Here is a 27624-nt window from a genome sequence, read left to right as displayed (position 1 = left end):
CATCGCGCGTGGAGGAGGGCTCGCGGAGCGCTCGTGCACTATGATGGGACTACAAATCCGTTAGCGCCTACAGCCTCCTCCTCTTTCATCATGGCTCCCTCGATAGACAGGCAAGGATACTGGGGGCGGCCGACCTCAACACTGGACTGGTGTGAGGAAAATTATGTCGTGTCCTTTTACATCGCGGAATTCTGTAAGTAAAAATCTGCCCGCACCATCATTTACTCTAAAAACGGTGAATTTGGGGGTTCGTTTAATGAGGCTTTAGACTGGGAGAGTCGTAGTACTTCGCCCCTCTAAGGTAAACATAGGAAGAACTGGTGTAACTGTAATGTAGTGCATATCTATTATTGTGTTATCTCGGCTAATAACATGATTTTCTCCGTGTAGTGTAAACGTTAATCTGTACGGCTACCGGAGCTGTAAGTAAATGAGGAAAAAGATACGCTGTTTACAGCGGATATATTGTCAACCTGTTCTGTGCATCGTAACGCTAGCCAGCACTCGCTACACGTATCGAACAACCTTTAAACCTGTATGCAAAGCAGCTCAGCACAAACGGCTCACTTCATATTATTTCACGTTGCCAGCCATTTGTGTTACAAGTCCGCTGTTGAACGTGTTCTTCCTGTAAGACAGTACGTTAGTCAGTCACGGGCACCACTGGAAACTTGATAAAACATTCCCTTCACATTATCAGGGCGCCTCTCTGCCTTGTCCACCGATAAAAAAAACCTGTTCCTCTGGAACCGTAATCTTAGATTAAACCGCTGTTTCCATCAGTCTTATCAAAAAGCTGTTGTATCAGCAGAAATGACAGGACAAAGGCTTGAACATTAAGGAGACAGTAAAACTCTTCGAAATAATTTACTCTAGCCAAACAAGCGAACAGAAGAATGACCCATTCCTGTGCAGCAAACAAAAATGTTTACCCAGCCTATTAATAGTTCATGGCGACAGTTCGTAACATAAAGTGATACAAATGACTGTCGTCATGTGTGACACAGTGCAAAATCCATGTGTCCAGCAAGTTCATTGTAATACATTGTAACTGTTACGGTACTTCTCCTTTGAAGGGAAAAGGTTCACTTGCTGTTGTCAGCGGTGTTCAGAGTTACTGTATGGTGCAACAGTTGATCCAAAGTTGGCTCAAAGTGATCTTAAGCGTTGCAGTTTGGACTCCTTTGTCATCTGTCTTCCTCTGTCTGACACACATCTGCCTAGCTGCAGGTTTTCTGCTATAGTTTCGTGTGTCCTTTATAGTAGACTGCACTTCTGGTATGGGTAATTTTTATCAGTAACCAAAATCTGCATATTTTGGTGGCTTTAATCAGGAATCTGCAGATAAAGGCATGCTGGTTTCTGGAGATTCTAGTAAGTTAGTTTTCAAACAATGCAATGTCCTGGTAAGTCTGATTGTTTTCCACGCCTCAGTGCATACATAGCCACACCCACAAAGTGCAAGGTTGTGTTCAGAGTTGAGCTCTGTTTTGTCAGGTTCCCTGTGGACTAGATGATGTGCAAGCAGTGCTCCATGCACACGTTAATGACCTATGGGGGGAGGGAGGTTCTCTGCCTGAACAGTGACACCGGTTCAGTCAGAGGACACATTTGTATATCAAGCGTAGTTTTGCTCGGCGTAATTGGTTGAATCATTTGAATCAGAACTGACCACTACAACCCTACTACAGGTCGCCCTCATCTGTCTGTGCCACACTGTAAAACATAGTGGGGAAAACACAGCCTATAAAATTAGGATCTAAAACACAAGATTGTAACATGCTGTGTGAAAAATGTGATTTCAGGTTTGAGTGTATAGGTGTCATATTAATTTGTCAGTAAAGGGGTCGGGTAGTTTTAGTTTTGACTAGCTAAGAAGCAAAAACCCAGATCAGTCTAAATTCAAACTATTTGCATATTTGAACAGTTTAAATAAACGAAACCTAGTGCTATTGCTTCTATATCGTATAATAGAGATTTTATAGCTGTGCACCCTTTGAATTTTATGCTGCAACCGTGGTAATGCGATACCATGCATAACACTCGTTGCGGCCATGTCACGTTTTCTCTGAGCTTTTCAGAGATGTGCAGTTATCTTAAAGGTCATGTCACCCGACTTTCATTTATCTATGCTGTCTTTGCTGACAGGGAACACTGTCAGCAACCTGATCATGATTCTCCCTCCCATTTACGGGGCCATCCAGACATTCCGTGACGGCCTCGAGTCCCGCTACATCTGCTCTTTTCTCGGACTGGCAGGTTGGTGCACTGGCTCTGCATTAATGCTGTGATTGTTGCGAGAACGTGCTTGTGACAGTTATTGAGAGTAGTGGCTCAGTATTTACAGCAAACGCCTCCGGCCGAATGTCCTAACTTTGAATTTTTGTGTCTTGTGTGTACTCTTCCCCCACACCCAAGCTGTTGGTGTTGGTTCCTGGTGCTTCCACATGACGCTGCTGTATGAGATGCAGGTGGGCTGCAAATCTGAACATGTCAGCAAAAGCGGGCATAAACTGAACTCATGAGCATTTGCTACTTGACCAAATGCTTGCTTGTACAGTGATGTAGTAATGCGTGTTTCTTTTCTTTTCTGTCTCGTCATTTGCAGTTACTGGATGAGTTGCCTATGATTTACAGTACCTGCGTTTTTGTCTACTGTATGTAAGTGCCTTCATCTTTTTGGATCAATTGTTGCAGCACTCACCTGAGAACAAATCCAGTATCACTGTAAAATGAACCAGTGAATCCTTTACTGATAACTTGATGCCTTAAAAAAAACCAGCCTGTTTTTGAAGATTTGTTTCTAGATTTCACTTTCATTTTAGCTCAGCTTATATTTGCCCTTTGCCCTTTGGTTCTCTTCTTATCAAGATCAATATAAAAGATAAATATTAATTTGTTTTTCAGATATGAGTGTTTCAAGCAGGAGAAAGGTGTCAGTTTATTTCCTATTGCAATATTATTTATCTTCAGTGTCTCAGTCACTGTGGTGAGTATACATGTTTTCATTACCAGTTTACTCTGAAACTGAACTCAGGAAGAAAGCATTAACGATCGTCCTGTCCCTGTTGACTGTTACTTGTGTAGGTATATTTGCAGTGGAAGGAGCCAGTGTTTCACCAGGTAAGGGAGTGTTTTGCATTATGTTCACCTGACTCATGTTGCTCATTGTTTGCAATTAGGGTGCCTTAGGTCTACTTTGGCTTGTGTAAACACTGAGCTTGCCAATGCGGCATGCAAACTCAGCTTGGTGCATTGTGGGTGTTAAATGTATGGCAGCATTTCACACCAAAGCAGAGGAATTTCAAGTGTACCATTAAGAAAAATGATCCAGAGCCCTGAAAAAGAAACAAACCTTTAACTGTGGCATTAAACACGTCAAACACTTGTTGCCAGGAAAGAGATAAATCTAATACGCCTAACCCTAAAAACCATTAAAGATAAGCATAGCCAAGTATGTAGGGCTGCTGTTAGTGTTTGTCTGTACCTGTTATAGTCTCAGGTAATGTGCTGTGTTACAGCAATAAAGACAATGTGACAAAGTGGCCTTTGTTTAGTCCTTGGAGCTGTATTTGTTTACTAATCACACTGGTCTGTAGTGGTTGTGATAACACTCCCTCTGTTCTAGCATGGTGAGCCAACACATCCATAAACATGCACAGAAACATGATGTCAGTTTAGTTAACAGTTGTGTGCTGCTTAGCTGAAGAATGTTTGCTTTATTTTTAAATCTTACTCAAAAATCTGACAGTGATATACTATTGCTACAACTACCGCTATTGCTAGTAATAGTAATAATAATAAATGGTAATTAACCCAGGCCTGCTACTGGCCCAGTTCCACTGGCAGCCATACACAGCCTCCACCAAATGTAACAGATGATGTAGTATGCTGTGGACTATGAGCTTTTCCTATCTGTCTGGTTTATTTAGTATTTCCAGCCTGATGCTGGCCTCTTTCACTTGCATCAGCATTTCTTTTGACCTCATATTAACCATTCCAGTGAAAACACTTGAACACTTTAAATCAACTTAATTCTTATATCTTTACCTGATACAGCTTGCTAGCCAGTTGTCAATATATTTTTGAGCCTTAGAGTTAAAGTTAAATTTTTGCATCTGAATCACATTAGGCTGTTTTGTTTTTAAATTCCACTGTGGAGGGTAAACAGAGCTCTGTATAACCTCCAACTAGAAAAAATAGAATTAGAATTGTCCAAATACTTATGGACCTAGCTGTATATACTGGTTCCTTTCTTTAGTTATATTCTAATTTGCTACCATATTGTTCCTTTTTATCTGTTGTTAAAAAAGAGCCAAGTCAATAATGCTACAGGTCAAACACAACACAGTCTAACAGGGATTAGTGAGTCCTGAATTATGGGCCTCAATTACTTGTTAGTTACAGTTCTGTCTAAAAGTCTTGAGCCACCCTTAATTTCTTTATATTTTGCTTTCAAGGAACCAGACGTATAACTTTTTGAACTGTTCTTCAGTAATTGTTCTCCAGGCTTTGTGAAGGTCTTTCAAATGTTTAACTTTGTCACCGACTTGTTGTCCCTGACCATTTTCAGGGAAATGTTTCTTTATCAGCTTAACAAAAAATGACCTATGATCATTCAAGTATAAAAAGACACCTGACACCTAAAGAACCTGTTTTAAATTGTATCTTTAGGCACTGTGTTACTAGCAGACTGTTGGAAAAACACAGAAGATGTTCCCATTTGTTTTTCAGTTAAATTAATGAAAAATGCTAAAATTACCTTTTTATGATTGGGTGTGTGACACATTTACAGACTTCTGTTTCCAACAGGCTTTTTCTGCCTTCTGGTGAGCAGCTGTTGCTCAGAGTTAGAGCGGAGGATCGATCCCTGCACAAAGCTAGTGCAGTGTTAGACCTTTTAATAAATGTGTCCATGCTTTTCACAGCTCAGCTAAAGCCAACATGAAACAGAACTTGAATATGATTATTGGGCTTGGCTAGATTTAGTATTAGAAATCTTTCTGGCTGCATGTTCTTTTTCGATTATAAGGAACTTCTCAGATATGCCACTTCCTGAGCAGAAATAAAACTGCTGACAATTCTGATTAGAAAGCTCAAATGATTTATATCACAAAAGGTTAGCAGTTGGCTACAATGTGCATGAAACACCAGAAAACAAAAATGTTAGATGAAAGGAGATTTTACATGACCAACATCATATGCTAATAAGCTGTGCTATTATTTGTTGTGCGCAAGCTCGGGCTGTTTCCATCGGAGGAATTTCCTGTCAGTTGAACTCTGCTGACTCAGTGGAAATGTATAATTACTGAAAGATTGTATCTGTATCCATATCATGCATGATCCAACTCTGTTTCAAATCCAAACACCTGCCCTTGTTTCCAGGTCATGTATGGTGCTCTAGTAGCTTGCCTAGTATTGCGTTCTATCTTCATTGTTACATGGTAAGTTTGCCACAAGGTCCATTAAATAAGAAACATTAACATATCAAAAGACGTGTTATTCATTAATATTCAGTAAGGCAACAACATGCTGAAGGGTGTTTTTTGTTGTTGTGTTTGATTTTCTTTCAGGGTGTACCCATGGCACAAGCCACTGTTCTACACCTCTTTAGCTATCTTTTTGTTGGGTTTCCTTCTTTGGAACATCGACAATATCTTCTGTGACTCTTTAAGGTGAGTAGTGGAAGTTAAGGTTAATTGTGAAATTCTGAGAACCAAGTTAATTATTCTCCACCTAACAGTTGCAATGGTAAAAGTGTTCACTTCAAAGTCATAAACTGTAACTCCGATGTTACTGCAATCAAACCAACCGACACTGTTTCTCTAAAAAAAAAAATGCATGTTTAGGTTTAAATGTCCATGCAGGTGTTAAATCACGATCTTTGGGTCAATTTCTTATCATTTTTTGTTGTAGTTGATAAAAATGTTTCACTTTGTTAATGTCTCGAGTTGTTGGGTAAACACTTACTTTTGAATCCCAGAGCCAGTAGACAAACACTGCCCCCTGGTGTTGGAGTGGTAACACAGTTCCATGCGTGGTGGCACATATTTACAGGTCTGGGGTCTTACCTACACATACTTTTCAGGTAAGCTTCAGTCACAGAAGAAACCAGCTGCAGTGCGGTTTATTGTCCACATGGATTCAAATCAATTGTTCTTGTTTTTTAGTTTGCAGATCAGATCAACCTACCTCAAGTACAGGCCAAAAGTAAAGGTACACCCAACTCTTTGTCTGCAGGATATTGTGTATGTTATGTAGTGTCACGTGTTTGTTTGAATATTTGTTATCTCACTGGTGACCTGTGGCTGTATCTTAACATTGTACAGTTTCTATGTGGAGTGTGGCCCACATTGCACATTGAACCACAGAGGACAAGCTGAATGAAGGAAAGGGGACCAACCGAAGGATTGTGACTGCCAAAGGCAGACATCCTCGGCACCGGGACCTGCCAATGTCACCCTGCAGCTGCTGGGGGGACCCAGCCAGGGGGAGGGTGGGCCCCAAGACACCACCCCAGGGACCCTTCAGCTCTGCACAGTGGGGATTAAGTACAGTATAGCACTGAGATCAGTTCTAAGAAATTATTATTTTTTAATCACCATAATTTATTAGACTAGTTTTTCTGTAATTTTATTGGAGTGTAGTATTTTATTTGGTTATTAATTTTGGATGCAATGAAGTGATCTGTTGAAGTGACTAATGCTGAAAGGGTTTTGGACTTTAGCTTGGGTAGGGTTTGGGAATGGGGTAATGAGTGTCATTAATGCAAAAGTCACATGACATTGCCTTTGTATGTTCAGTCCTGTGAATGTTTAAATCCCCTTCAAATGCATCCCTGTTAGTAGCAAGTATAGATCAGAGTACTTTGCTTATCGGTAGCTGAGAGAACACTACTTACAGCACATCCTGTCCCTAATGTAGTTTCGGGATATGCTTACTACAAATGGAGTAAATGCCAGCTAGAAATCTGATGCGGTGTAGCTCAGATGTCTCAACTCATCATAGTTGTTCACTCATTTGCTTGTTTGTTTTTTAATATTCTAACGTTTTAAGTTACACTGGGAATCAAAACACACGTGTGATGTGTGAGGTATTTTAATAGTTCAGTGCTCGTACAAAACAAAAAAATTATTGACGAAGTTAAGATTTTTCCTGGTGCAAGGCGCAAGACAAATCACTTTCTACATCTCCAGTTTCTCTGAACAGACAGAAAGCTTCCTCTTCCTGCTAAAGCGATACTCTGAACTAATTTGTGCTTTATGAAGAACTACAGCCACCACGGGGGTAGGTGTAGTGGAACCATAATGAGACTACCTCAGGGTTGTTATACAGTACAGGACAGTCATACTTGAAACGTTGATAGTGAAACTAGTTAAAAGTCTGTCAGTAGAACTTTAGTTGTTGAAAGTGAATCAAAGGACCAAGTGAATGACTGGAACATGTCTGAGTTGTTACATCTTTATGAGCTGCGGTGAATGAAGAACTGGACTTGTCCACTTCTGGCTTGCTAAATATCTCCTTCTGCATTAGCTATCCGGTCTTTAAGCTTGAGTCTGAGTCATTAGCCGTGCCTGGGCCCAAACTCCACTGCAGGTCTCAAAGTCACAAGATCACTGCGGCATCAGTGAGAGTTAAAACTGTCTAAATTCTTTCATCTTTAATAAAATAATCAGTGTTGCTGCTTTACCAGGTGTAACAAATAAGTTTAACATCCAGGCATCCATGAAAACAGAATTTATGAAATTTAACAGTTAGAAGTTAGCAGGAAGTTAGCTCGCTAGCTTCCATCTAAATATAATATAGCATGTTCTGAGTGAGGGATTTCAGAAACAAATTAAGACGTACAGCTCTGCTATCACTTTCAACATAAATGAAGACAAAACTAAACAGCAGTGACGTTTGTAGGGTTACTGAAGTTTGGCTAGCTGGTATATAATGATGTGCTACTTGATCGCTAGCGACACAGCTATGTTAGCATAACATAAACAGTAAAGCTAGAGGATAAATCAACTTTTTTCCACTCAATAAAAGTTAACGTGAGGGTTCCCGAAGGTTAGGGACAAATGCAATCTTTTGGCAGGATGCTGTAAACGGACTGAACTTCAGTCAGGAGAACAACTGAGATAAGCTTGTTGAGATTAAATAGAACGAGATACAAAGCATTAAAACATGTAAAAAGCACAAAAGCCTTATTAAACGCAGAGTAGTTTGGGCCAAGAAGCAGGATTCATCAGGCCATCACTTAAAGACCTGATAATCCCCTCAATGTTCATTGATCATTATGTTAAAGAACAGTAATATGGCTAAGTGTCCATAGTAATTCTGAGAAAACTTTCAAAGTCCCATCTTTTAAATTATAGCCAAACAATACATTTTGTTTAAAAAACAACAACATGACTTTATAATGACGAGGCAAAGTGTGCAAATGCACATCTACAGACGCCTTGTGATACAGTTTCTCATGCATAATTTCCCCCAGGGATCAATAAAGTATTCTGATTCTGATTCTGATTCTGAACCACTAGGTGGCTGTAAATTTCCAGCATATTTCAGACATTGCCAAGCTTGTCATTAAGTGTATGAAGAACTACCTATCTGCTCTAGATCTGGCTGTTAGGATCCATGCTTACATTTGTGTGGTGAAATGAAGGGCTTTTTTCTTTCCAATGTTTTTGTTCGGTTACTGTGAAACCATGGAGATGTATGTAAAACTGGAAGATGCACAACACTACAGTAGTGAGAGATTCTTTGGCATTTGCTGTGGCCTCAACTGCTGTGCACTGGATCTTGAGACAACATGTAGTATTTTCATTTTTTTGGTGTTGTTGTCATAATTAAACGCTGTGTCACCAACTCATGCTTGGGTCTAATAAGTACACAGACCCAGTCTCGGAAAAACATTCGCAAGCACAATGTACAAAAGAAAAGTATTACCGTTGTCCACATGCGTGTTTGGAAACATCACTGTATGATATAGCTTGAAAACGTTGCTCATCAGTATGGGTGATCAGGTGTCAAAGAAGGTGCCTTATCGTTTTCCTAGCAGTGTAATCCGAGTTGCCTTGATGTTTGTGATAAACCATTCAGTTTGTGTTCTGCAGTGTGCCCTTCCCCTGATTATTTGCAGTGAAGAAGAGCAAATTCTGCCATGGTTTTTGTTGTACTTTGATCATGTGCCAGTCTTTTACGGTGTCATGTATTGTCAAATAAAAGAAATGTCAAACTTCCATCACCATATACCATGTGGATCGTGAGTATTGTGTGTTATTGGCATGTTGTTAGTCAGTCGGTTGGAGTCATTCAAACCTAGAGTAAAGCAGTAATTTACTGTGACGCATATACACTGGAAAATGTGGTAAATACATCCTCAGGTGAAGAATGCACAGCATATTAAACACTGTCATTAGGACAAAACACAATATGGAAGTACACCCCATTATTCAGTAGCTTGCACAACCACCTTTTGCAGCAATTTATTAACATATTTCAGTGAGGCTGAGTTTTGGACTTTGTCATTGCTACATTTAGGTTTTTTTGTGTTTTGGCTAAGCTTCGCTTGTCACTGTTTGACAACCTTTTTTGACTCTAGAATACTTTGTTATATAGCAGAGATCATGGTGGACTAAAAGACTGCAAGGTGCCCAAATCATGCCCACCCCATGTTTTTCTGTGCTATGTGGTCAGACATCTGATGTAACTTTGCAAACCTAGGCTGTGCCAAAAAGAGGCTTTCTGCTGGCAGCCTTTTCAAACAAGTTATTTTTGATCAGTCTTAGTGTGACATTCTAAACTTTAACATGTCGCTCATGTATTTTTTGACATTCAGTTTCACTTTGTCTGACTTTGGGATAATTTTTTTTCTGTAAAATGAAAGACTTAAAATGAAAACAATTTCCAAAAAAATGTTTGGAAATTACCCTTTCCAGATTAATGAGCACTGAGGGATTTGTTCTCTAAGATCATCACTGGTGTCTTTCCTGCTTGGCATTGTGGTAACACACAGCTGAATGCTTCAGACCAGCAAACTGCCAAAACGTTTGCTTTTGTAGTGCTTGTGATGAGAACCACCTGGCTGGAAGCAGTGCTTAAACAATGGAAAAAACACAAACTTTGTCCAAAAACCTCTCATGTTCAGCTGTTTTCCACTTTTTCTTTGGTCATTTTAGCCTTTTTGGCCAGGGTGAAGGGAGTATCTGCCATCAAACAAGAAGACAGCCGCATGTAGCTATGATGATGTTTGCTAGTTCACCTTACATGCATTAATGTAATAACGTGGTTAGCCTACTCAACGTAAATTACACACAAACAACATTAAGCTAACAACAACAACAACAATCTTTATTTATAGAGCACATTTAAAAGCCTTGGGCATACCAAAGTGCTTTACATAAAACAATAAAAGGTTCAAACATTGATAACGGATAAATAAAAATAACGAGTTATGTTCATAGATAAAAGCTACCAATAAGAATGACTACAGCACATTCCATAATAAAAGACACCAATAGAAAGATAGGAGGGAATTAATACAAGAGGTCAATAGGTCACAGCAACCAACCAAACAAACAAACAAACCAGCAATTAAAAGGTGGAGAAGGCAAGTTTAAAAAGATATGTTTTAAGCTGTGATTTAAAAGAATGAATAGAATCAGATGCCCGGATGCCAATCGGGAGATTGTTCCACAGCACAGGTGCGACAAGAGCAAACGATCGATCACCTCTAGTCTTAAGTCGAGATCTGGGCTGAGCCAGCAGTAACTGTGACGATGACCTTAAAGCCCTAGCAGGAGCATAAGGGTTTAAAAGGTCCTTAAGGTAGCTGGGTGCAGTGTTGTTAGTAATTTTAAAAGTAAACAACAAAATTTTAAATTGAATACGATATTTGACAGGCAACCAGTGCAGATCGGCAAGGACAGGAGTAATGTGGGCAAACTTGCTGGTTTTAGTTAGAATGCGAGCTGCAGCATTCTGAACTGTCTGTAATCTCTGTAAAAGGGAAGAGTGGAGACCACAATAAAGTGAATTACAATAGTCTAGCCTCGACGTTACAAAGGCGTGGATGAGCTTTTCGAGGTCTTTATGCGGGATATAGCGCCTAGCCTTAGAGATAAGACGAAGCTGGTAAAAACTAGATCTGACAACAGCAGACACTTGTTTGTCAAGTGAAAAGGAGCTGTCAAATAAGACACCCAGATTCCTGACAGTATCAGAGAGAGAACAACTAAGAAAACCAAAGGCATCGCGGAGTTTGGCACGAAGGGCATTACTACCAAAAATCATAATCTCGGTTTTCTTCTCATTAAGGATAAGAGAATTCGACAACAACCACTTCTTGGCCTCAGACATGCATTCTCGGAGGCTATTCAGAGACAGAGCAAGATCGTCGTTTAGCTCAAAATAGAGCTGGATATCATCTGCATAATAGTGATAAGCAATATGGTATTTCTCAAAGATGGCACTTAAAGGAAGCAAATATAATGAGAAAAGGGTAGGGCCCAGCACAGATCCCTGGGGGACACCACAGCAAACAGGTACAGCCGAGGAAGAGGATGTAGCCAGATGTACCGTAGAGAGCCGATTGGAGAGATAGGATTTAAACCAATCCAGGGCAGCGCCCTTGATGCCTACAGTGTTTTTAATAGAATTCGTGGATTATCACCATTAGTGGTAATAATTTTAGAGAGAAAAGCTACTCACGCAGAGAAGAACGGCTGCTGCTGCTGCCATCATCATCCGTCATCATTTCTGCTACACTGGCAGGGCTAGGGGCCAGGACGTGTTTTTGGGGGATGTTGCTAACTCCGGGTCCGATAACAGGCAACCCACCCGCAGTAGATGTGCACGGTGTGAGGTCTTGCAGCAAACTATCAAATACGGCGCATTTCTCGGCTTTTAAAAAAACGCTATGTGTCGCCAGGTGTTTCATCAGATTTGAGGTGTTACCTCCTTTGACAGTATCTGGCTGCAAGTGAAGTTAGTTTTTTACACACTTCTTCTGCATTTTGGCTTATTTTTTGTTAAATAATAACTGCATAGTGTAATAGGTCATGTGTTGTTGTACATCTGGAGTTGCACTGAGCTAATGTTAATACTTGGAAAGGACCTGATTATTTTTTTCAAATCATTTTTTGATACGTAAAACATGGCATATAAAAAATGGAACCTCGTAAAATAAAAGACATGTAATAGCTGACACAGCATAACCAAATGTTGACAGTCCAAACTATGCAGAAGCTGAGAAACCTTTCAGTACATTGAGGAAGAATGTTTGCTATTGTACCTCTGTGTAAGGCATAATAGTAAAAGAAGGCTTGGTCTGGGTTAAAGAAGGTGACAAATCTCAAAACGCGTCACCACTTTTCTGCGCTGATTGAGGTCACTGATTTGCTCCATTAGTCAACGAGTCCTTTGTTAGTCACTTGAGCCTGTTTCAGTGAAGTGCCAACAGGTTCCAGAAATCTAATAAAGGTGTGTGTCTGTGTTTGTATGTGGCAGAGCATGCGCCAAAAAAAAGCAGTTCAGCCACATGTCATAAAAATTTGGCATAGTTATAGTAATATAAATGTAAAACTGCATCTCTGAATAAAGTGTCTGAACTTAGTGTAAAGCTGGTTTCACCTTTTCTTTACTGCTCTGTATGCGCTAAGTGCTTGATCAGTAACACACAGCCCAAATGTGTCCATAAAAAACAAACAGCAACAACAAAACAAAACAGATACTTGTCTTTCTTCTCAGCGTAGTTTACACGGAGGAATTTGACTCTCAGTATCAATCAATCAATCTTTGATTGCTATAGCACATTTAAAAAGGACAGTGTCCATCAAAGTGCCTCACACAAGGTAGCAAAGCAGATTACAACAAAGGCAACAAGAACAGTTAAAAACATTTAAAAACAGTTATAGTTACAGTTACATAGCACATCTGCAGACCAGGTGGATGTCCAAACTAATTTGCTTCAAAGTCTAGATTCCAATTGAATGGAATCTGACATGCGGACATCGATAGGAAGATTATTCCAGAGTTTGGGTGCAGCAATTGCAAAAGCTCGGTCCCCTCTAGTCTTTCGTCGGGGCCTTTGTTGCACTAAGAGCAGTTGGTTAGAGGATCTGAGCGCTCTCTTGGGGCTCTACACGTTGAGAAGGCCTGTTAGGTAACTGGGTGCCAGGTTATTTAAAATTTTAAAGTATACAAAAGGATTTTAATATGGTATTTAACAGGGAGCCAGTGTAGATTGGCTAGAAGTGGGGGGATGGGATCATGCCTTCTGGTGCCAGTTAAGAGGCGTGCTGCGGCATTTTGAACTAATTGCAAACGTTGGAGGGGAGAGAATTGGAGGCCCATGTACAGAGAATTGCAATAGTCTAGTCTCAAAGTAATGAAGGCATGGATAAGCTTTTCAAGGTCTTTATGTGGAATACAGGGCTTTGCTTTGGAGATTTGACGTAGCTGGTAAAAACTCGTTTTCACAACTGAGGCAACTTGTTTGTCTAACTTGAGTGAGCTGCCCAGGACCACGCCAAGATTTCTAACAGTATAAGAGAGATGGCTGGCATAGGACCCCAGTGTATTAGTTAGCTGGTCCAGGGGAATGGGACTGTCAAAAACAATAATTATCATTTAGAGTTAGAGAGTTTTGTAATAGCCAAGCTTTAACTTCCCGCAGATAGTTGAACAAAGGCACTAATGAGGACTGGACATCCTGATTCTGGGGGGAGTCAATTTGGATGTAGCAGTGAAACGAGATATTATGCTTTCTGAAAATGAGTCTCAAGGGCAGCATGTACAAAGAACATAATGTAGGACTTAGCACCGAGCCCTGGGGGACACCGCAACAGAAAGGGGCAGAAGAGGAAGAGTATTTCCTCATTGTGACGGAGAAAGACCTCTCAGATAAGTATGATTTAAACCATGAAAGGACATTACCTTTAAGTCCAGCTACATGTTCTAGCCTTGCCAGGAGAATATTGTGATCAACCGTTTCGAAAGCCGACGTTAAGTCTAATAAAACTAGGACCACTGAGCGCCCTGAATCAGCAGTTAAAAGCAGTTCATTAAAAACTCTTAATAGCGCTGTATCGGTACTGTGGCGCGGTTTAAACCCAGAATTTCTCACTGATTCCATTAGTCTCTAAAAAGGTCAGCAATTAATGAAGGACTATTTAGGATAGTACAGGATGTGTGATGTGGTGTTGCCATATATAATCATGTCCAAGGTGACAGTGACACAATTATTATAATTTTGACTGTGTAGCACACCACAATACATGGACTACTGCTCTATTGGCAGCTGTGTTGCAGATGAGTAATTGGAAAACTTTGGAAAACTTGTATGGGCAGTGTGATGATGTGATATCCTTTCCAATGGAACTGGCTCACAGGAGTTTATTTATGCTGTGTCTGCCATAGGAAGTAACACACTCAGTTTGGAAGTTTATGTTTTGCTCAAATTCAGGTTCAGAAAACACTTTACACTACAGATGGACAATAACCTAGAAACATACCTCAAAAGCAACCTTCTAGTTTTTGTGTTTACAGGTTGCCTCAGTCAGTCATCTGCCTTTATTTCAACCAATCCCTAGCATCTTCTGCATATCCTCCTTCACTACATCCATGAACCTCCTGTGAGGTCTATTTTTCAGCTGCCTGGCAGCTCCATAATCACCATCCTTTGTTCAGTGTATCCACTATCCCTCCTTTGCACATGTCCAAGTCATCTCAGCCTTGTCTGCTCACTCCCAGTGAAAATCTTATCTTATGCTTTGTGTAGATCCAAAAAGACAGTGCAACTACTCCTGACTTTCTCTATAGTCCATCAATGCTCATAAGGCAAACATCACATCTGTAGTGCTCTTTCTTGGCATTAGGCCATGCTGCTGCTTGCTGATTGTCACCTCTCTCCTTAGATTCAACAAGTCTTTCACATAGCTTCAGGATATGACTCATTAACTTTATATCTGTAGTTAATAAAGCTCCGCACATTCCCCTTGATCTTTGATATCGGGACACTTTTACAACCCATCCAGATATAAGCACAAACTGAGTGAGGATGTAGTTAAGGCCTGGCACAAAGTCTCCCTTTTTCTTTGATTTATAAACACACTAATGAGGAAACTCCAAAAATGTCCTTGTCCAAATACCGAGCCAGAAGAGTGTCTTCTTTGATGTTGTCTTTTGCCCAATATTTTAACTGTCTAAGACCTCTTACTGTTAAACTGGGTACATCTAATTCCATTTTCTTTAAATTACTTTTGCAAGGAAGATGAGTTAAATCCTGATATTTAACAGCACGTAAGTAGGTCAGTGTGCCCACATTTATTTGACTGCATTGTACTTGGAATGGACTGTTATATTCTATATTACAACATAACTATAACCTCAGCTTCATAATTACAACCTCAGCTTCACTGAATAAGTGTCAGGGTCCCTGTGCCTACCCGGTTGGCTCAGTATGGCTACATATGTTTTTATTTTCATTTTTGTTCCTGCTCTCTCCCTTCCTCTCTCTCCCTCCTCCCTCTGCCTGGGCGGAGCTCACCTGTGGGCTCCTGCCCTTGGCCCACGCACCTGGTCGCAATCACGCACCTGTGGCTCATCACCTGAGAGTGTTCCAGCTCCTTTTTAAGATGGCAGCTCTGTGTTTCTCGTCGCTGGACCGTTGCCGACCCTCGTCAGTGTAACCCCAGCTCAGTTCACTCTAGAGTGTTTCTCAGCGATCTTCCTTTGTATTCCCTTCATGTCTCTGTGTCCAGATTCCCTGGACCAACCCTTGTGTTTCCCGAGCGATCGAGTGTGCGTGGAGTGTGAAGAGGAGCGTGAAGCGTGGATGGAGTGTGTGTGGACTTTCAGCATCTTTCCCCATTTGTGTGTGGACCCCCGGAGCCTAGCTTTCCCCTCACCTTTGTAAATAGATCACCTGGTGTTGCTGTAATAAAGACTCTTGTGTTTTCAAAACTTAGAGCCTGCGCGTGAGTCCGTGCAGTCCCGTTGTGACAATAAGTGTTTGGGTATCATCCACAAACACTGTGGTATTGAGGTATCCTTCTAGAGTCAGCTCATTTTCAGTAGGGTTGTGGTATGTGGGATGTTACTGAAGAAACTGTCATATTATCCTCATCATAAGCTGTAAAAAGACCCATAGGGGAATTCCACTAAGTTTTATGGATACATCTGGCACCACTAGTGTGGTGACAGAGAGGCGAAAACACCACTCAACTGAAGTGAGCAGTCTGTAAAAATTCCCACTCTTATCCTGTTGGCTGGGATGTATAATTTCTCTGTTTCTTTCAAGTTTCAAAGACTCTTTTTGATATTAATAGCTGACGTTAAATAAATACAGATAGTTCTAAATAGCTGGAGGAGGTGGCTGGGGAGAGGGAGGTCTGGGCCTCTTTGCTTAGGCTGCTGCCCCCGCGACCCAGCCTCGGATAAAGCGGATGAAGATGGATGGATGGATGGATAGTTCTAAATAGTCTCTGTTATACTGTCAGAAAGAAAGAACTATAAATTATTTCCATATGTTCATCTTTCTCAAAGTCATGCGCAACATAATGTGCACCATGCATTCGTAACACACGTTATATACTATCAGTTAGACAAAGGGCTAACTTTAAATCAGGATCAATCACCAGATATTTCCAAAGAACAACAAGAAGAGGTTTAAGCCTGTGCATGGGGACAGCAAGAAGATATCTGAGCCAGTATCATGATGTGTAATCGAGCCCTAATGAGCGTGATTTACAACTTTTCCCAAGTTTCCCATTCCCTCTGACTCAGTAATTGCTCCTCAAAAGCTGGCTGGCATGGTGGCTGTGGTGCCGGTTCAGGTGGGCGTCCCACAGATTACTTCTGGGTGAGGCATTGTCAAGCCAAGATGACTCATGTTGGGAATGCCTGAGTTGCTGTAAATGCCCAACAGCTAAAAAGAGCTGAGAGCACCTCCAGCATGTCTGCTGGCTTTGACGTCATCCAGGAACCTGACACACTTTTTATTACTGAATACATGTGCAGTTGTTCTTTGTCTGTTCATGAATAATATTTTAACTTTTCCTACTGGGCTTAAATAAAAAATAATGAGAAAAGAAGAAACACCGATAGTACTATTATTGTTATTTTTTTAGTTGTGGTTTCCAGTGTCCCTGTGTTAGGGTTTAACTGGTATTGTGCAAACATAGCCAAGATTACTGTAGTGATGAATCACATCCGGGCTGTGTTCACATTCAGCGTAGCTGTTAAAATGAATACAGCGGCAGTAGTATAATTATGGGATGCACATAGTGAAGCAGTTATGACAAAGCTGGTATGTTGTTACAGTTTAAAAAAACAAAGCAAGAACACTACAGTGACAACAATCAGCTGACAGTATCATACTGTGACACTTTACACTAGATACACTGTAAAATAACAACATTGTCAGTAATGTATTGTAAGTGCTGCTGCAGTCTTTCATTGTAATAACAGCACTATATCACTGCACATTAATTGCTTGCAAAATGTATTTAAATGATCAAAAGTAATAATCATAGCCCTACAATTATTGATTTTGTTGTTAGTATCGTATGGACTCTTTGAAGTACTTTGATGATTGTTGCTTTGTGTTTATACTGTGTTGCGTGGTTTCCAGTGTTTATGGGGCCAAGAACAATATTTAGCTGCTGTCAACAGTGGCAGTTTTAAAAATGAGTCGTGTGTGATGCAAGCAGTGACTGACTCATGCCAAACTCGCACACTCAAGAAAGCAAGAAACCTGAAATTGGGGATAAGACATGCAGTTATAATAAACTCTTGCTGGAGACTCCACTTTGAACACTGAAATAAAGTCAAATGAAAAGCAAATCGCTAAAAGCATTGTAACATAAAGTTACAATAAGGAACTATTGGATTGCAGTCACAGACACTGTGAAATAACACTTTAATGTGAGCAAATGGAGCTGCCAGGAAATTTTCGAATATTACAGGGGAACAGTTACGTATTTTTGTTGATGAAACTCAATTAAGTAAAAATTTGAGAAATGAACAAGTAAGTATAATAACTGAATTAGACGACTAATTTATTTCTGCTCTGTCTTGCCCTTTGAATGCTTACCTGAAGCAAAACATTTTTCATCCCTTCTCTCCTGTGAATCTCTGCCAGTTCAAGATTCAAGATTTTTATTTGCCATTGGCGCCTAGGACCAACAGTCCATGCACATTGGAATTCTTGTGCAACGCTCTCCAGGTCAAGTTACACTTGGCGCCCATTTCAGACTATACTACACTAATTTCTCAAGAAAGCAATTACTCTAAACGTATCCACATAGCCAGCGTTATCTTGTGGCAACACAATAACATCAGCAGATAACAGCAATCAAAATCAACCAAATACTGAGTCACTGTTGAAACATTTGTGCTGTCAGGGGCTGGGTCTGACCCAGCATTTTGAGTGTGTTTTGTAAATTGTGTTTTCTTATAAATATATGTGTAGTTCTGGTGTTGCATTATTAGTTAGGTTTTAGATGAGTCTATTCTAGTTTAGGTCCATCTATGTCCTCTACTGTAAGTCTGTTCTGGTCTTCTCTGGGTGGTCTGTCATGTATTTCGTGCCTGCGTGTTTAATGTTGTCTCGTTTGTGCTCCCATGCCTACGTCTCTGTGTTTTTTGTTTTATTTTGAAAGTCTAGCGTTCCCTTCTTGAATGTGCTTACTTTTACACTTCCCCTGTGGTGTCATTATGTTCATTTGTGTCAGCTGTTTCCTCTTGTGTTTCCACTTGCCCTGATCGCCCCTTGTGTGTATTTAGTCTGTGTTCTATTCTGTCTTTGTCACAACGTCTGTGTTACCACGTCGAGTCATTGTTATCACAGTTATGATGTTTAGTCACAGTTATCTTATTTATGTTTCCCAGTACTGGTTACAGGTTAGCTGTCGCTCCTGTGTTCACCTTTTTTCATGTTTACCGGCCTAAATAAAACAGTTTGCTTTTGGTCCAAGTCTGCTCCGCCTCCTTCTGTGTCCACACCTCTGTTTCACGCTCTCGCACAGTCGGCGCCCGTTGACAGTGACATGTGCATTTAAATTTGACTTTATTTTGGAATTGTTAATCCTTTTAACATGTCAGCTTGATGTTCCAACAACATTAGCCAAAAATTTTAATATGACACATAATCTATACATGTCCTTACATTCACATCATTTTTTTTCCACTTCAGCTGATTTATTGTCTTATTTGTGACATCATTATCATTTTCTTTATTTAAAGGAGACATGCGCACAAAAATAAAAGCAATGCAGGATAACAGCATAGCTGTTTTTTTAACTGGCAGACATTTCAGTAAAGGTAAGTACTATCATTAATGCATGCCTCTGGGCTAGCTGTCGTAGTTGTTGACTCTCGGTTAACCGCGATGATTAAATGGATGTTCCATAGCGCTTCAAATATGCAAATTCATGGATAATAGATTAAGTAAACAAATAGAAAACACACAAATGATATTATAATATGTGTAAGGTTTTATGGACAAGAAAAACTGGATAATAATTTGCATTGTCCAATCATGATGCTTTGGTTCTCTGGCAAGTCAAGTAAAACCTATTCAGTGTGGTGATATCAGAATCAGAAAGACTTTATTTATCCCCAAGGGGCAGTTAACATACAACAGAGCAGCATGACGTTGAAGATAAGGACAGGGCATAAACAGGCAATAAGAGTGAGATAATAAATACACAGAATATACAGTATATACGCAAATTACACAGATATGAGATATGATATGAGAGTAGTAGCGTCTCAAATTTGAACAGCTTTAACTGGAACTTTATCCAACTCAGGAACTGAAAGGAGTTCTTCTTCGTAGCATGGACAGTGTTATTCAGATACCATAGCAAGATTATGCTTAATGGAGTCATTCTAAAGAATTTTGAATTTAATCTTTGTAGCATCCGTTGTGATTTTAATTTTGCAGGATGTGATAGGAGTAGCTACTATGGCAGGAATGTTGATAAAAAAGCAGAATGAATACATAAGAATTTTGGGCCAGTTAGGACTGTTTTCCTACACTTTCCTGAGAAGCTTTATAAATAAGGGCTCTGGTGTTTCTTTGAAGAAACTTTCTGGAATACCATGCTGTGTACTGAAACACCTTCCTGTTCTTGTTGGGACAAGAGCACATAATTAACATGTGACCCATGCCACAGCTTTGCATACAGCACTGTATATCAGCAGCTGTGCATCTCAAACACATACTGACTTGCTGGGATACTTGACAGTTAAAGAAGATGCTCTGGTTTTATTTCCTGCCTCTTGTGATGTCCAGCCAAACTCTAATGATGGCTTTGCCTCTCTGGATAGCAGATCTGCCAAAGAAACCTCCTCCTGGACCATCTGCAGCTGACCAAGAGTTTGCAGAGGTATTGTGCATTTTTGGAAGGATACGATCCCTGTAACAAAAAAGAAAAAACAAAAGAGAAAAGAAGGCATGCTGCTATATTTGTAGGTCTTTGCACTGCGATATTGTTGTTTTATTCATAGAGGGGTTTAATCTGGAACCCCACTTTATTGTCTACTTCAAGTGCAATATTGACTGCTGCTTGTAGGAATTTGCTGTATGTGGGGCCTGGTCACTGTGTATTTCAAGGAGTAAAACATTATCAAACTGACATTTTGTGAAGAAAGCCAATAACCTAATTTCAGTGTGTATGGGTAGGACATGCAGTTATACCTGACTGACAATTTGTGCAGATTACACTATCAACACTTTTTTCAAGTAATACTATACTGTACATCTGTGCTCTACTATATATTTTTTAATATATTTTTTTCGTTAAGAAACTGTCGTTTTAGGTTGGAATTACAGACACTGGAAAATAAGAGTTAATATTGATAAATGGTCCTGCCTGGACTTGAATTTAAGTTTTTTTTTTATAAACTGCATAGAGTCGGCTTCATAAATATAATTAGATTATACTTTTAGATTATTGCACACAGTTAATTATTTTAATGACTTAAACCAACCAACTCTTCTCTCTCTCTTTTAATAAATAATAAGTTGTTAGAAATCTCTTTGATATAGTGACTTGATTGGATAACTAATTCATTTTTGGTTTGTCTTCTTCACCTTTGATGCCTCGCCTGAGGAAAAATGTGGTGCACTGATAATGATTCTTTATGAGGGTGCCCTGTGAATGCCTGTGAACCACTTCTGAAGAAAACATTGACTGCAAGATAACACAGCAGTCAGGAGACAGCAGCAGTGAATAAATAACACTGTTAGAACTCTTGTCATGTTCATGCTGAAGCTGATTTCAATAACAGAATTTTTACTATTTGATGAAGTGCATTTGAAAGTTTTACGCTTTATTTCAAACAAGCTTTAAAAGACATCTTTATCAAATCCTTTATGAACCATTTACTTACTACCAATTTTAAAGATAAATTTGATGTGTGCTCCTGGTGTCCTTCTATGGAGTTTTAATAATATTAATAACAATGATTCTACTGAGGGAGAGTATGAAACACAGCTACTTGTACACAGGTAAGTCTGAGTGTGTCTGATGTTGACACCTGCAGTTACATGAGTGCTAAAGTGTTTCTGCACGGTGCTATCATTAAAGGTCTGAGGACATTTCTGGAATTCTTACTGTAAAGTTACTTCAGGCCTGGTTGCGCATTTGTGTTCCTCCACAGCAACAATGGCAATGTGTGAACATTTGTACTTTATACAGTGCTATGGAAAAAAAGCATTTTCCCAGCCATCATTCCTTATTTTTTGTGTATTTGTCATATTTACATGTTTCAGATCATCAAATGAATTTTGATGTTAGACAAAAAAAATAACTGAATACAAAATGTAGTTTTTTAATGATAAACTCAGTTGTTAAAAATACAATACAGGTTGTTATACTCATAAATATTCATTGACTAGTGTGTAACTACCAGCAATACATTCTGAATTAACTCCTCCAGGAGTGGGCACCAGTTTGTGGAAGCCACCATGTTGCCCCACCATCTTGAATACAGTGGCAATGATTGACATCGTCATTCTTCCTAATCACATCCTATATATCTGGTTAGAGACTAGCCACATACTCCACATACAGTAATACCCCAAAGGTGGAGGAGAACAGAACTTCAACATATGAAGTGTATGGTTTATCAACTGAGAAGGGTCTGCTTCACCAAGTGACGCCACATTCTCACATCATATGAGAGTATATTTGCAAAGTTTCAGAGCACCGCAGTGTCAGATCCACTTCCTAGAAAGTTTTGCTAACACTGGCTAGCAGCAGCTAAGGCGTGATGGGCAGGTGTGTTATAACTTTAAGTGTGTCAAAAATGCAAAAAAGGTAATGATGAAGGGGGGAAACACTTTTTCACAGCAAAGTAAAGATGTTTATTTCAACTGATTTACTTTAGCAATACCGGTTATTTTTCTTCAGGAATATCTGCGGCATTTCTATGGCTACCAGCCCAAGGCAGAAAGACAGAAGAGGACCACCGACATAAGTAAAGATGATGATTTGACAACCGGATCCTGTGATAAGAAGACAAAGGTGCAGGAGATGCAACGGTATTTTGGTTTGCTTCCAAGTGGAGAGCTCACAGAAGAGACTCTAGCAGTGATGAAGAAGCCACGCTGTGGACTGTCAGATGTGGAGCAAGTTGGAGAAACAGTTCGCTGGACGAAGAAGAGGATCAGCTACAGGTTAGAAACAATAAAACTGATTTCTGTAGTCAATATGGTAAATGCTACTTCACAAGATTAGCGTTCACAGCGTTAACTAGCTTAGCTGTTAACAAAGTACAGCTGAGGCTGATCAGAATGTTAGCCTCAAACATGAGTCTGATGCTGTTTTGGTTATAAATCTCAGTACTGGTTAAAAAATAGAGCAGGGTAATAAATGATCTACCAGGTTTCAGCTATGTTATGGCAGGAGACAGCAGATTGAAGTAGGGCTGAATGAATACCATGAATGACTGTTCAGAATTTTAAGGGTGTCAGTCTCTCAAAATAACATAAAAAGCATTCAAATTCAATGTGTCACATCAGTAAAGGTGAATCCATTTAATGGTGATTTTTATCATTAGAACAGTTAGCAAGAAACTCCCCATCCCAGCACTGAAGGCTCAGAAAGTCTTTAGAAGAGCATGGAAGCTTTGGTCCAACGTCACACCTCTGAAATTTCGCAACCGGATCATGACCGTGGCTGACATTGACATCTTTTTCTATAGTGGAGGTAAGCTTTAAAGACTGTTCTCCTCATCCATGTATAATAATGAAGCAGATGGTAAAGCGAGGCGTAAAGGATTTACTAAATAATAAAATAATAGCACCCTGTGTTGTTGCAGATCATAATGATAGTTCACCTTTTGATGGCAGAGGAGGAGTCCTGGCTCACGCCTTTATGCCTGGGCTTCACATTGGTGGAGATGTCCACTTTGATTCTGATGAAGACTGGAGTTTTAATTCTACCGGTATTACCAGGGCAAAACCCCCCAAAAAGCAACAATTTAAAAACATGTGTCACAAATTTTTCTCTGAACATGAAGCTAGACAGAATCAACGTGGTACCTGCATTCTTATGAACTTTTTGTAAGAAAGCAGCAGCAGGTGTGTTTTGTGTGTCATAATTGTTTGCTTATTGTCAAGATGCTGTATGACTGAAATACAGTGCACTTTACAGAAGTTACATATTTGGTGGACTGAATGAGAACATTAATTTGACCTAACCTGGAGTGATTTAGTGAAACATGGGTGGGACTTTTGTGTTACAGCCTTCCTGCATCACACGAGTACTAACATGATGTGCGCTCCTGCTCCAGGTATCAACCTGTTTGCTGTGGCAATCCATGAATTTGGCCATGCGCTTGGCTTGTCCCACTCATCTGATCCTGGAGCTATCATGTACCCAGCATATAACTTTGACCCCAACTATGAGCCCCAGCTCTCCTTTGATGATGTCAAAAACATCCAAAAACTGTATGGTGAGTTGCTGCTGGATACTTTCGATGCTTGAGCTCAGAAATGTTGCTTACCATTAGCCGCAGTTTCATTACAAGATGTTAAGCAAAGCCCGCTAGCCTCAGAATAACTTTGAAGTTTTAAAATGGAAAGTTTGTACATAAAATAATAATAATACTGACAAAAGAACAGCCACAAGAATTTTGGCTGGTTTTGCATTAAACATCCAATCCAGCAATAATTCAATAACAAGAGGTCATTTAGAAGAATTGAACATAATTTATTGAAATAGAGAAATGAATATATTTGGCGATTAGACTAGATGTTAGGACAGGACCCCCCCGACTTGAATGGAGGTCTGAGTAATGTGTCTGTGATGGAGATGGGGAGGAGGTGGGTTGTAAGAAAGAGGGTCTAAAAGCAGAGGTTGATTGGCTCGAAGGAGGCAGGCAAGAAGATGATTGGATTAGATTAAGAACATGAATATTGAGATTGACAGTGTGGGAAAGCTGTAGACATGTAAACAACAGAAAAGAAGCTCATCACCCAGTAAAGCAGCCAGATCAGTGATTACAGATCTTCCTTAGTGAAATCACACATAAGCTTAATTTTGTTATGTGTAACAAAAACTTGCAGTGATATTGATTTGCTCAAAACCATTATAAACTGGCCACCATCAGTTATTTAATATCCGTTCATATCTTATATTTCAGATTATTCTGTTTCTTTTCAATAGTTTAAGTATTTTTTAATCCTCATTATTATTATTATTGTTATTAGTTTTAGACATTATTAGACAATTACAACAATTGTTTTATTTTGTTTTCTTATAAGATTAAATACAATTTGGTTAAAGAACAACGGATTGAAATCATTATGGCAAAATGACGTCATGGTGTAAAACATATGACAGAAACAGTAAAACAAACATTTCAAGTAATTTTCTTTTTATGCTTGTTTCCTTTTTCTTTGTTTTCTTTCTTCCTTTAAAAAAAGATATTTACAATATTTTATTTTCAGGGGTAATCAAGTGTCCTTTTCTATTCCTCTCTGCTGTGTACAGGAGTCAATCCCAATTTTACTTCACTGACCTCAAAAAGGCCTCCTCCAAAAACACCTACAAAATGTGATCCGTATTTGTCCTTTGATGCAGTAACAGAACTACAACAGGAAGTTTTGTTTTTCAAAGACAGGTATGTAAATCTGTGCAGTCTTGGACATAATTCTCTCAGTGTGTCTCTTTGGTCCGAGGATTACAGGAAAACTGAACTGAAAAACAGAATATTCATTTGAGATAGCCTTCCTGCTTTTCAGGTTTATGTGGCGCAAACATCCTGAATTTGAGGAAACGCGTGTCTCCTTGATTAGCAGTCTTTGGCCAGACACTGTACCGGCCAACTTGGATGCCGTTTACGAGAATACGTGGGAAAATGTTGTTGTGTTTTTTAAAGGTAAAGACACAAAAAGGGGTAAAAAAAAATCTACAAACCCATCGGTTTAGTGTCTGGCAGTAGATTAAAATACATGTGTACATGTGTTATTATAGTGTTTTTGTTTCAGGTAATCAGTACTGGATGCTGAGGCAGTTAAAGCTTGAGGAAGGATTCCCTAGAAGCATCTCAACCTTGGGCTTCCCTTCCAGAATAAAATCTGTAGATGCTGCTCTTCACTTCAGAGATGAGGGCTATACTGTGTTCTTCACTGGTGATGAGTGTTGGAGGTATGTAAGATCATAAAGCTCTTTAGTCCGGTTTTCAGTCTTTATGCTGACCACCTACATACTTCAAAACGTGAAAGATCACCATACATAAAATAGTTAAAAACAATATACAGCCACGATCAAAAGTTTAAGATCACTTGTAAAATGGCAAAAAATCATATTTTGCACAGTTGGATCTTAATAAGGCTCCTAGTGGAGCTTCAGCATGCAGCAAGAAGAAATGGGAGTGAGACAAAACATTTTTTGAGCGTGTAATTTATTGAAAACAACGCTTAAACTGAAATATGCAAAGTATGATTTTTTTTGTCATTTCACAAGTGGTCTTAAACTTTTGATCGTGGCTGTAGCAAGACTTGTCTGATCTTTAACCATTTCATTTAATCTTTACTGACTGATGTAGATGGAGAGGTGTGAGACATGTTTATGTACTGGAATCACCTTTATGCAATGAGATGACAGGAAACTATTTCCACTGTTGGCATCTTACATAGATGGGTGTTCCTGATAGTAGATGAAAGAGCAATCAGATATATGAGATCCAGACTGTCCTCTTCTGTTGAAAACTTTAAAAAAAATAAGTAAAATTTTCTTTAAAGAATTTTGTATGGCTATGTGTGAGTGCTGTTATTATTTCACACATAGAAACAGAACATCATTGCGTGAGAACCAGTCTAAACCAGACAGGCTTCCTGCTTACGCTTTGATGTAATACAAAATTACACATCTCTAGTACAAGTGGTTGCAGAATCAACTGTTGTCACCAACTTGACTATTTGTCATCAAAACGGTGCTTTAAGTAAAGTAGTCATGTAGTTTATCACACTTCCCATGGAAATGTTGTCATCCATAAACAAGAAAATACTGACATTAATCTCTGCTTTTCTAAAATCACTATTATATTTTATTATTATATGTGATAATGTAGATACAACGAGGAACAAAGGTTGATGGAGGGATCACCAATGTCTGTTGAGGAGCAGTGGCCAGAGATCCCAACGCCTATAGATGCTGCTGTCTTCTATGATGGTACTTACATCACTTTTCTTTTAGAGCCCTTTAAAATGTCAATTTCTCATAAAAAGAAATTCAATCCAACAAAATTTACAGTACATTTACACTAACACTTCATAGTTTTCTGCTCCTTTGCTGTTTGACTCTCAGATTAATAGAATATCTTCACTAACTGTGATTGGAAAATACTTGCATATAGACATAGAGTAAAATGTAAGGTATAAAGGTTTATAACCAAGGCAGTACTATCCAAGGTACTTAAACCTTTTCATTATGAATACTTTTGAATGCACTGTACACAGACAGTCCTTGCCCCATACAGCAAACACAGTTTGCCACAATACATTTTAAGTTTCAAATTCTAAATGAATATTGATTTCCCCACAGGATCTGTGCACTTCTTCAAAGGAAACTTGGACTACAAATACGACTCCAACTTCAAACGTGTGCACTCCATCAGTCGTGTTAATGAGCTGCTGGAATGTGAAGTGAAGGAAGGCAATGAAACAGTGACAGAGAGGAGATAAGTGAAGTAATGCTTTCCCTGGAGCTTGACGGTGCTGTGCATGCATACACAAACTTTTACGTCCAGTAATAACCACAATGTATCGAACAGAAAATAGAGAAGTGGTTAGTGTGTGGTTAGTCTTACCTCAGTGTGTAATACAGTGATGTAACATTGGAATTTGTACAGTTTTCATGATTTGAAATGTGTGTTTTAATCTATTTTTGCTGCTAATTTTAATTTTTAAATCTCTCTATACAAACATCAACATGTGATATAGAGCTATTCAGCCAAATGTAACATTTATTTTAAGCTCGTGTCGTTCCATCAGAGGGATTTATTTTTTACTTAGCAAAGAAAATTTGATATTTTCCTGATAAAAAAAAAATATCTTTGCTTTTCTATTAAAACATATTCAGTGTGTGTGCGTGTGTGTGTGTGTGTGTGTCTTTT

The 27624-nt window shown here is 39.3% G+C and overlaps 1 protein-coding gene and 1 pseudogene across 2 annotated transcripts; both read left to right on the top strand.

Annotated features, from left to right (window-relative positions):
- Window positions 1-59: 59 nt before the first annotated feature.
- On the top strand, window positions 60-9238 carry acer3 (alkaline ceramidase 3). Its single transcript, XM_080866568.1, has 11 exons — window positions 60-193; window positions 2149-2259; window positions 2419-2471; window positions 2609-2661; window positions 2908-2989; window positions 3088-3123; window positions 5386-5444; window positions 5574-5675; window positions 5984-6088; window positions 6171-6216; window positions 6330-9238. Exons 1-11 carry the CDS (start codon window positions 91-93, stop codon window positions 6381-6383), a joined length of 804 nt encoding a protein of 267 aa, XP_080722694.1. The 5' UTR covers window positions 60-90; the 3' UTR covers window positions 6384-9238.
- Window positions 9239-20252: 11014 nt separating this feature from the next.
- Window positions 20253-27193, top strand: LOC308387266 (matrix metalloproteinase-18-like; annotated as a pseudogene). Its single transcript has 9 exons — window positions 20253-20384; window positions 22413-22678; window positions 23062-23210; window positions 23323-23448; window positions 23797-23958; window positions 24999-25386; window positions 25496-25655; window positions 26581-26681; window positions 27054-27193. The product of its transcript is annotated as a matrix metalloproteinase-18-like (transcript).
- The last annotated feature ends 431 nt before the right edge of the window (window positions 27194-27624 follow it).

This window comes from Rhamphochromis sp. 'chilingali' (assembly GCF_963969265.1).
Source record: "Rhamphochromis sp. 'chilingali' genome assembly, chromosome: 19".
NCBI lineage: Eukaryota > Metazoa > Chordata > Actinopteri > Cichliformes > Cichlidae > Rhamphochromis > Rhamphochromis sp. 'chilingali'.
Note: the sequence above shows the minus strand (reverse complement) of the source record. Positions and strands in the feature narration are given on the sequence as shown.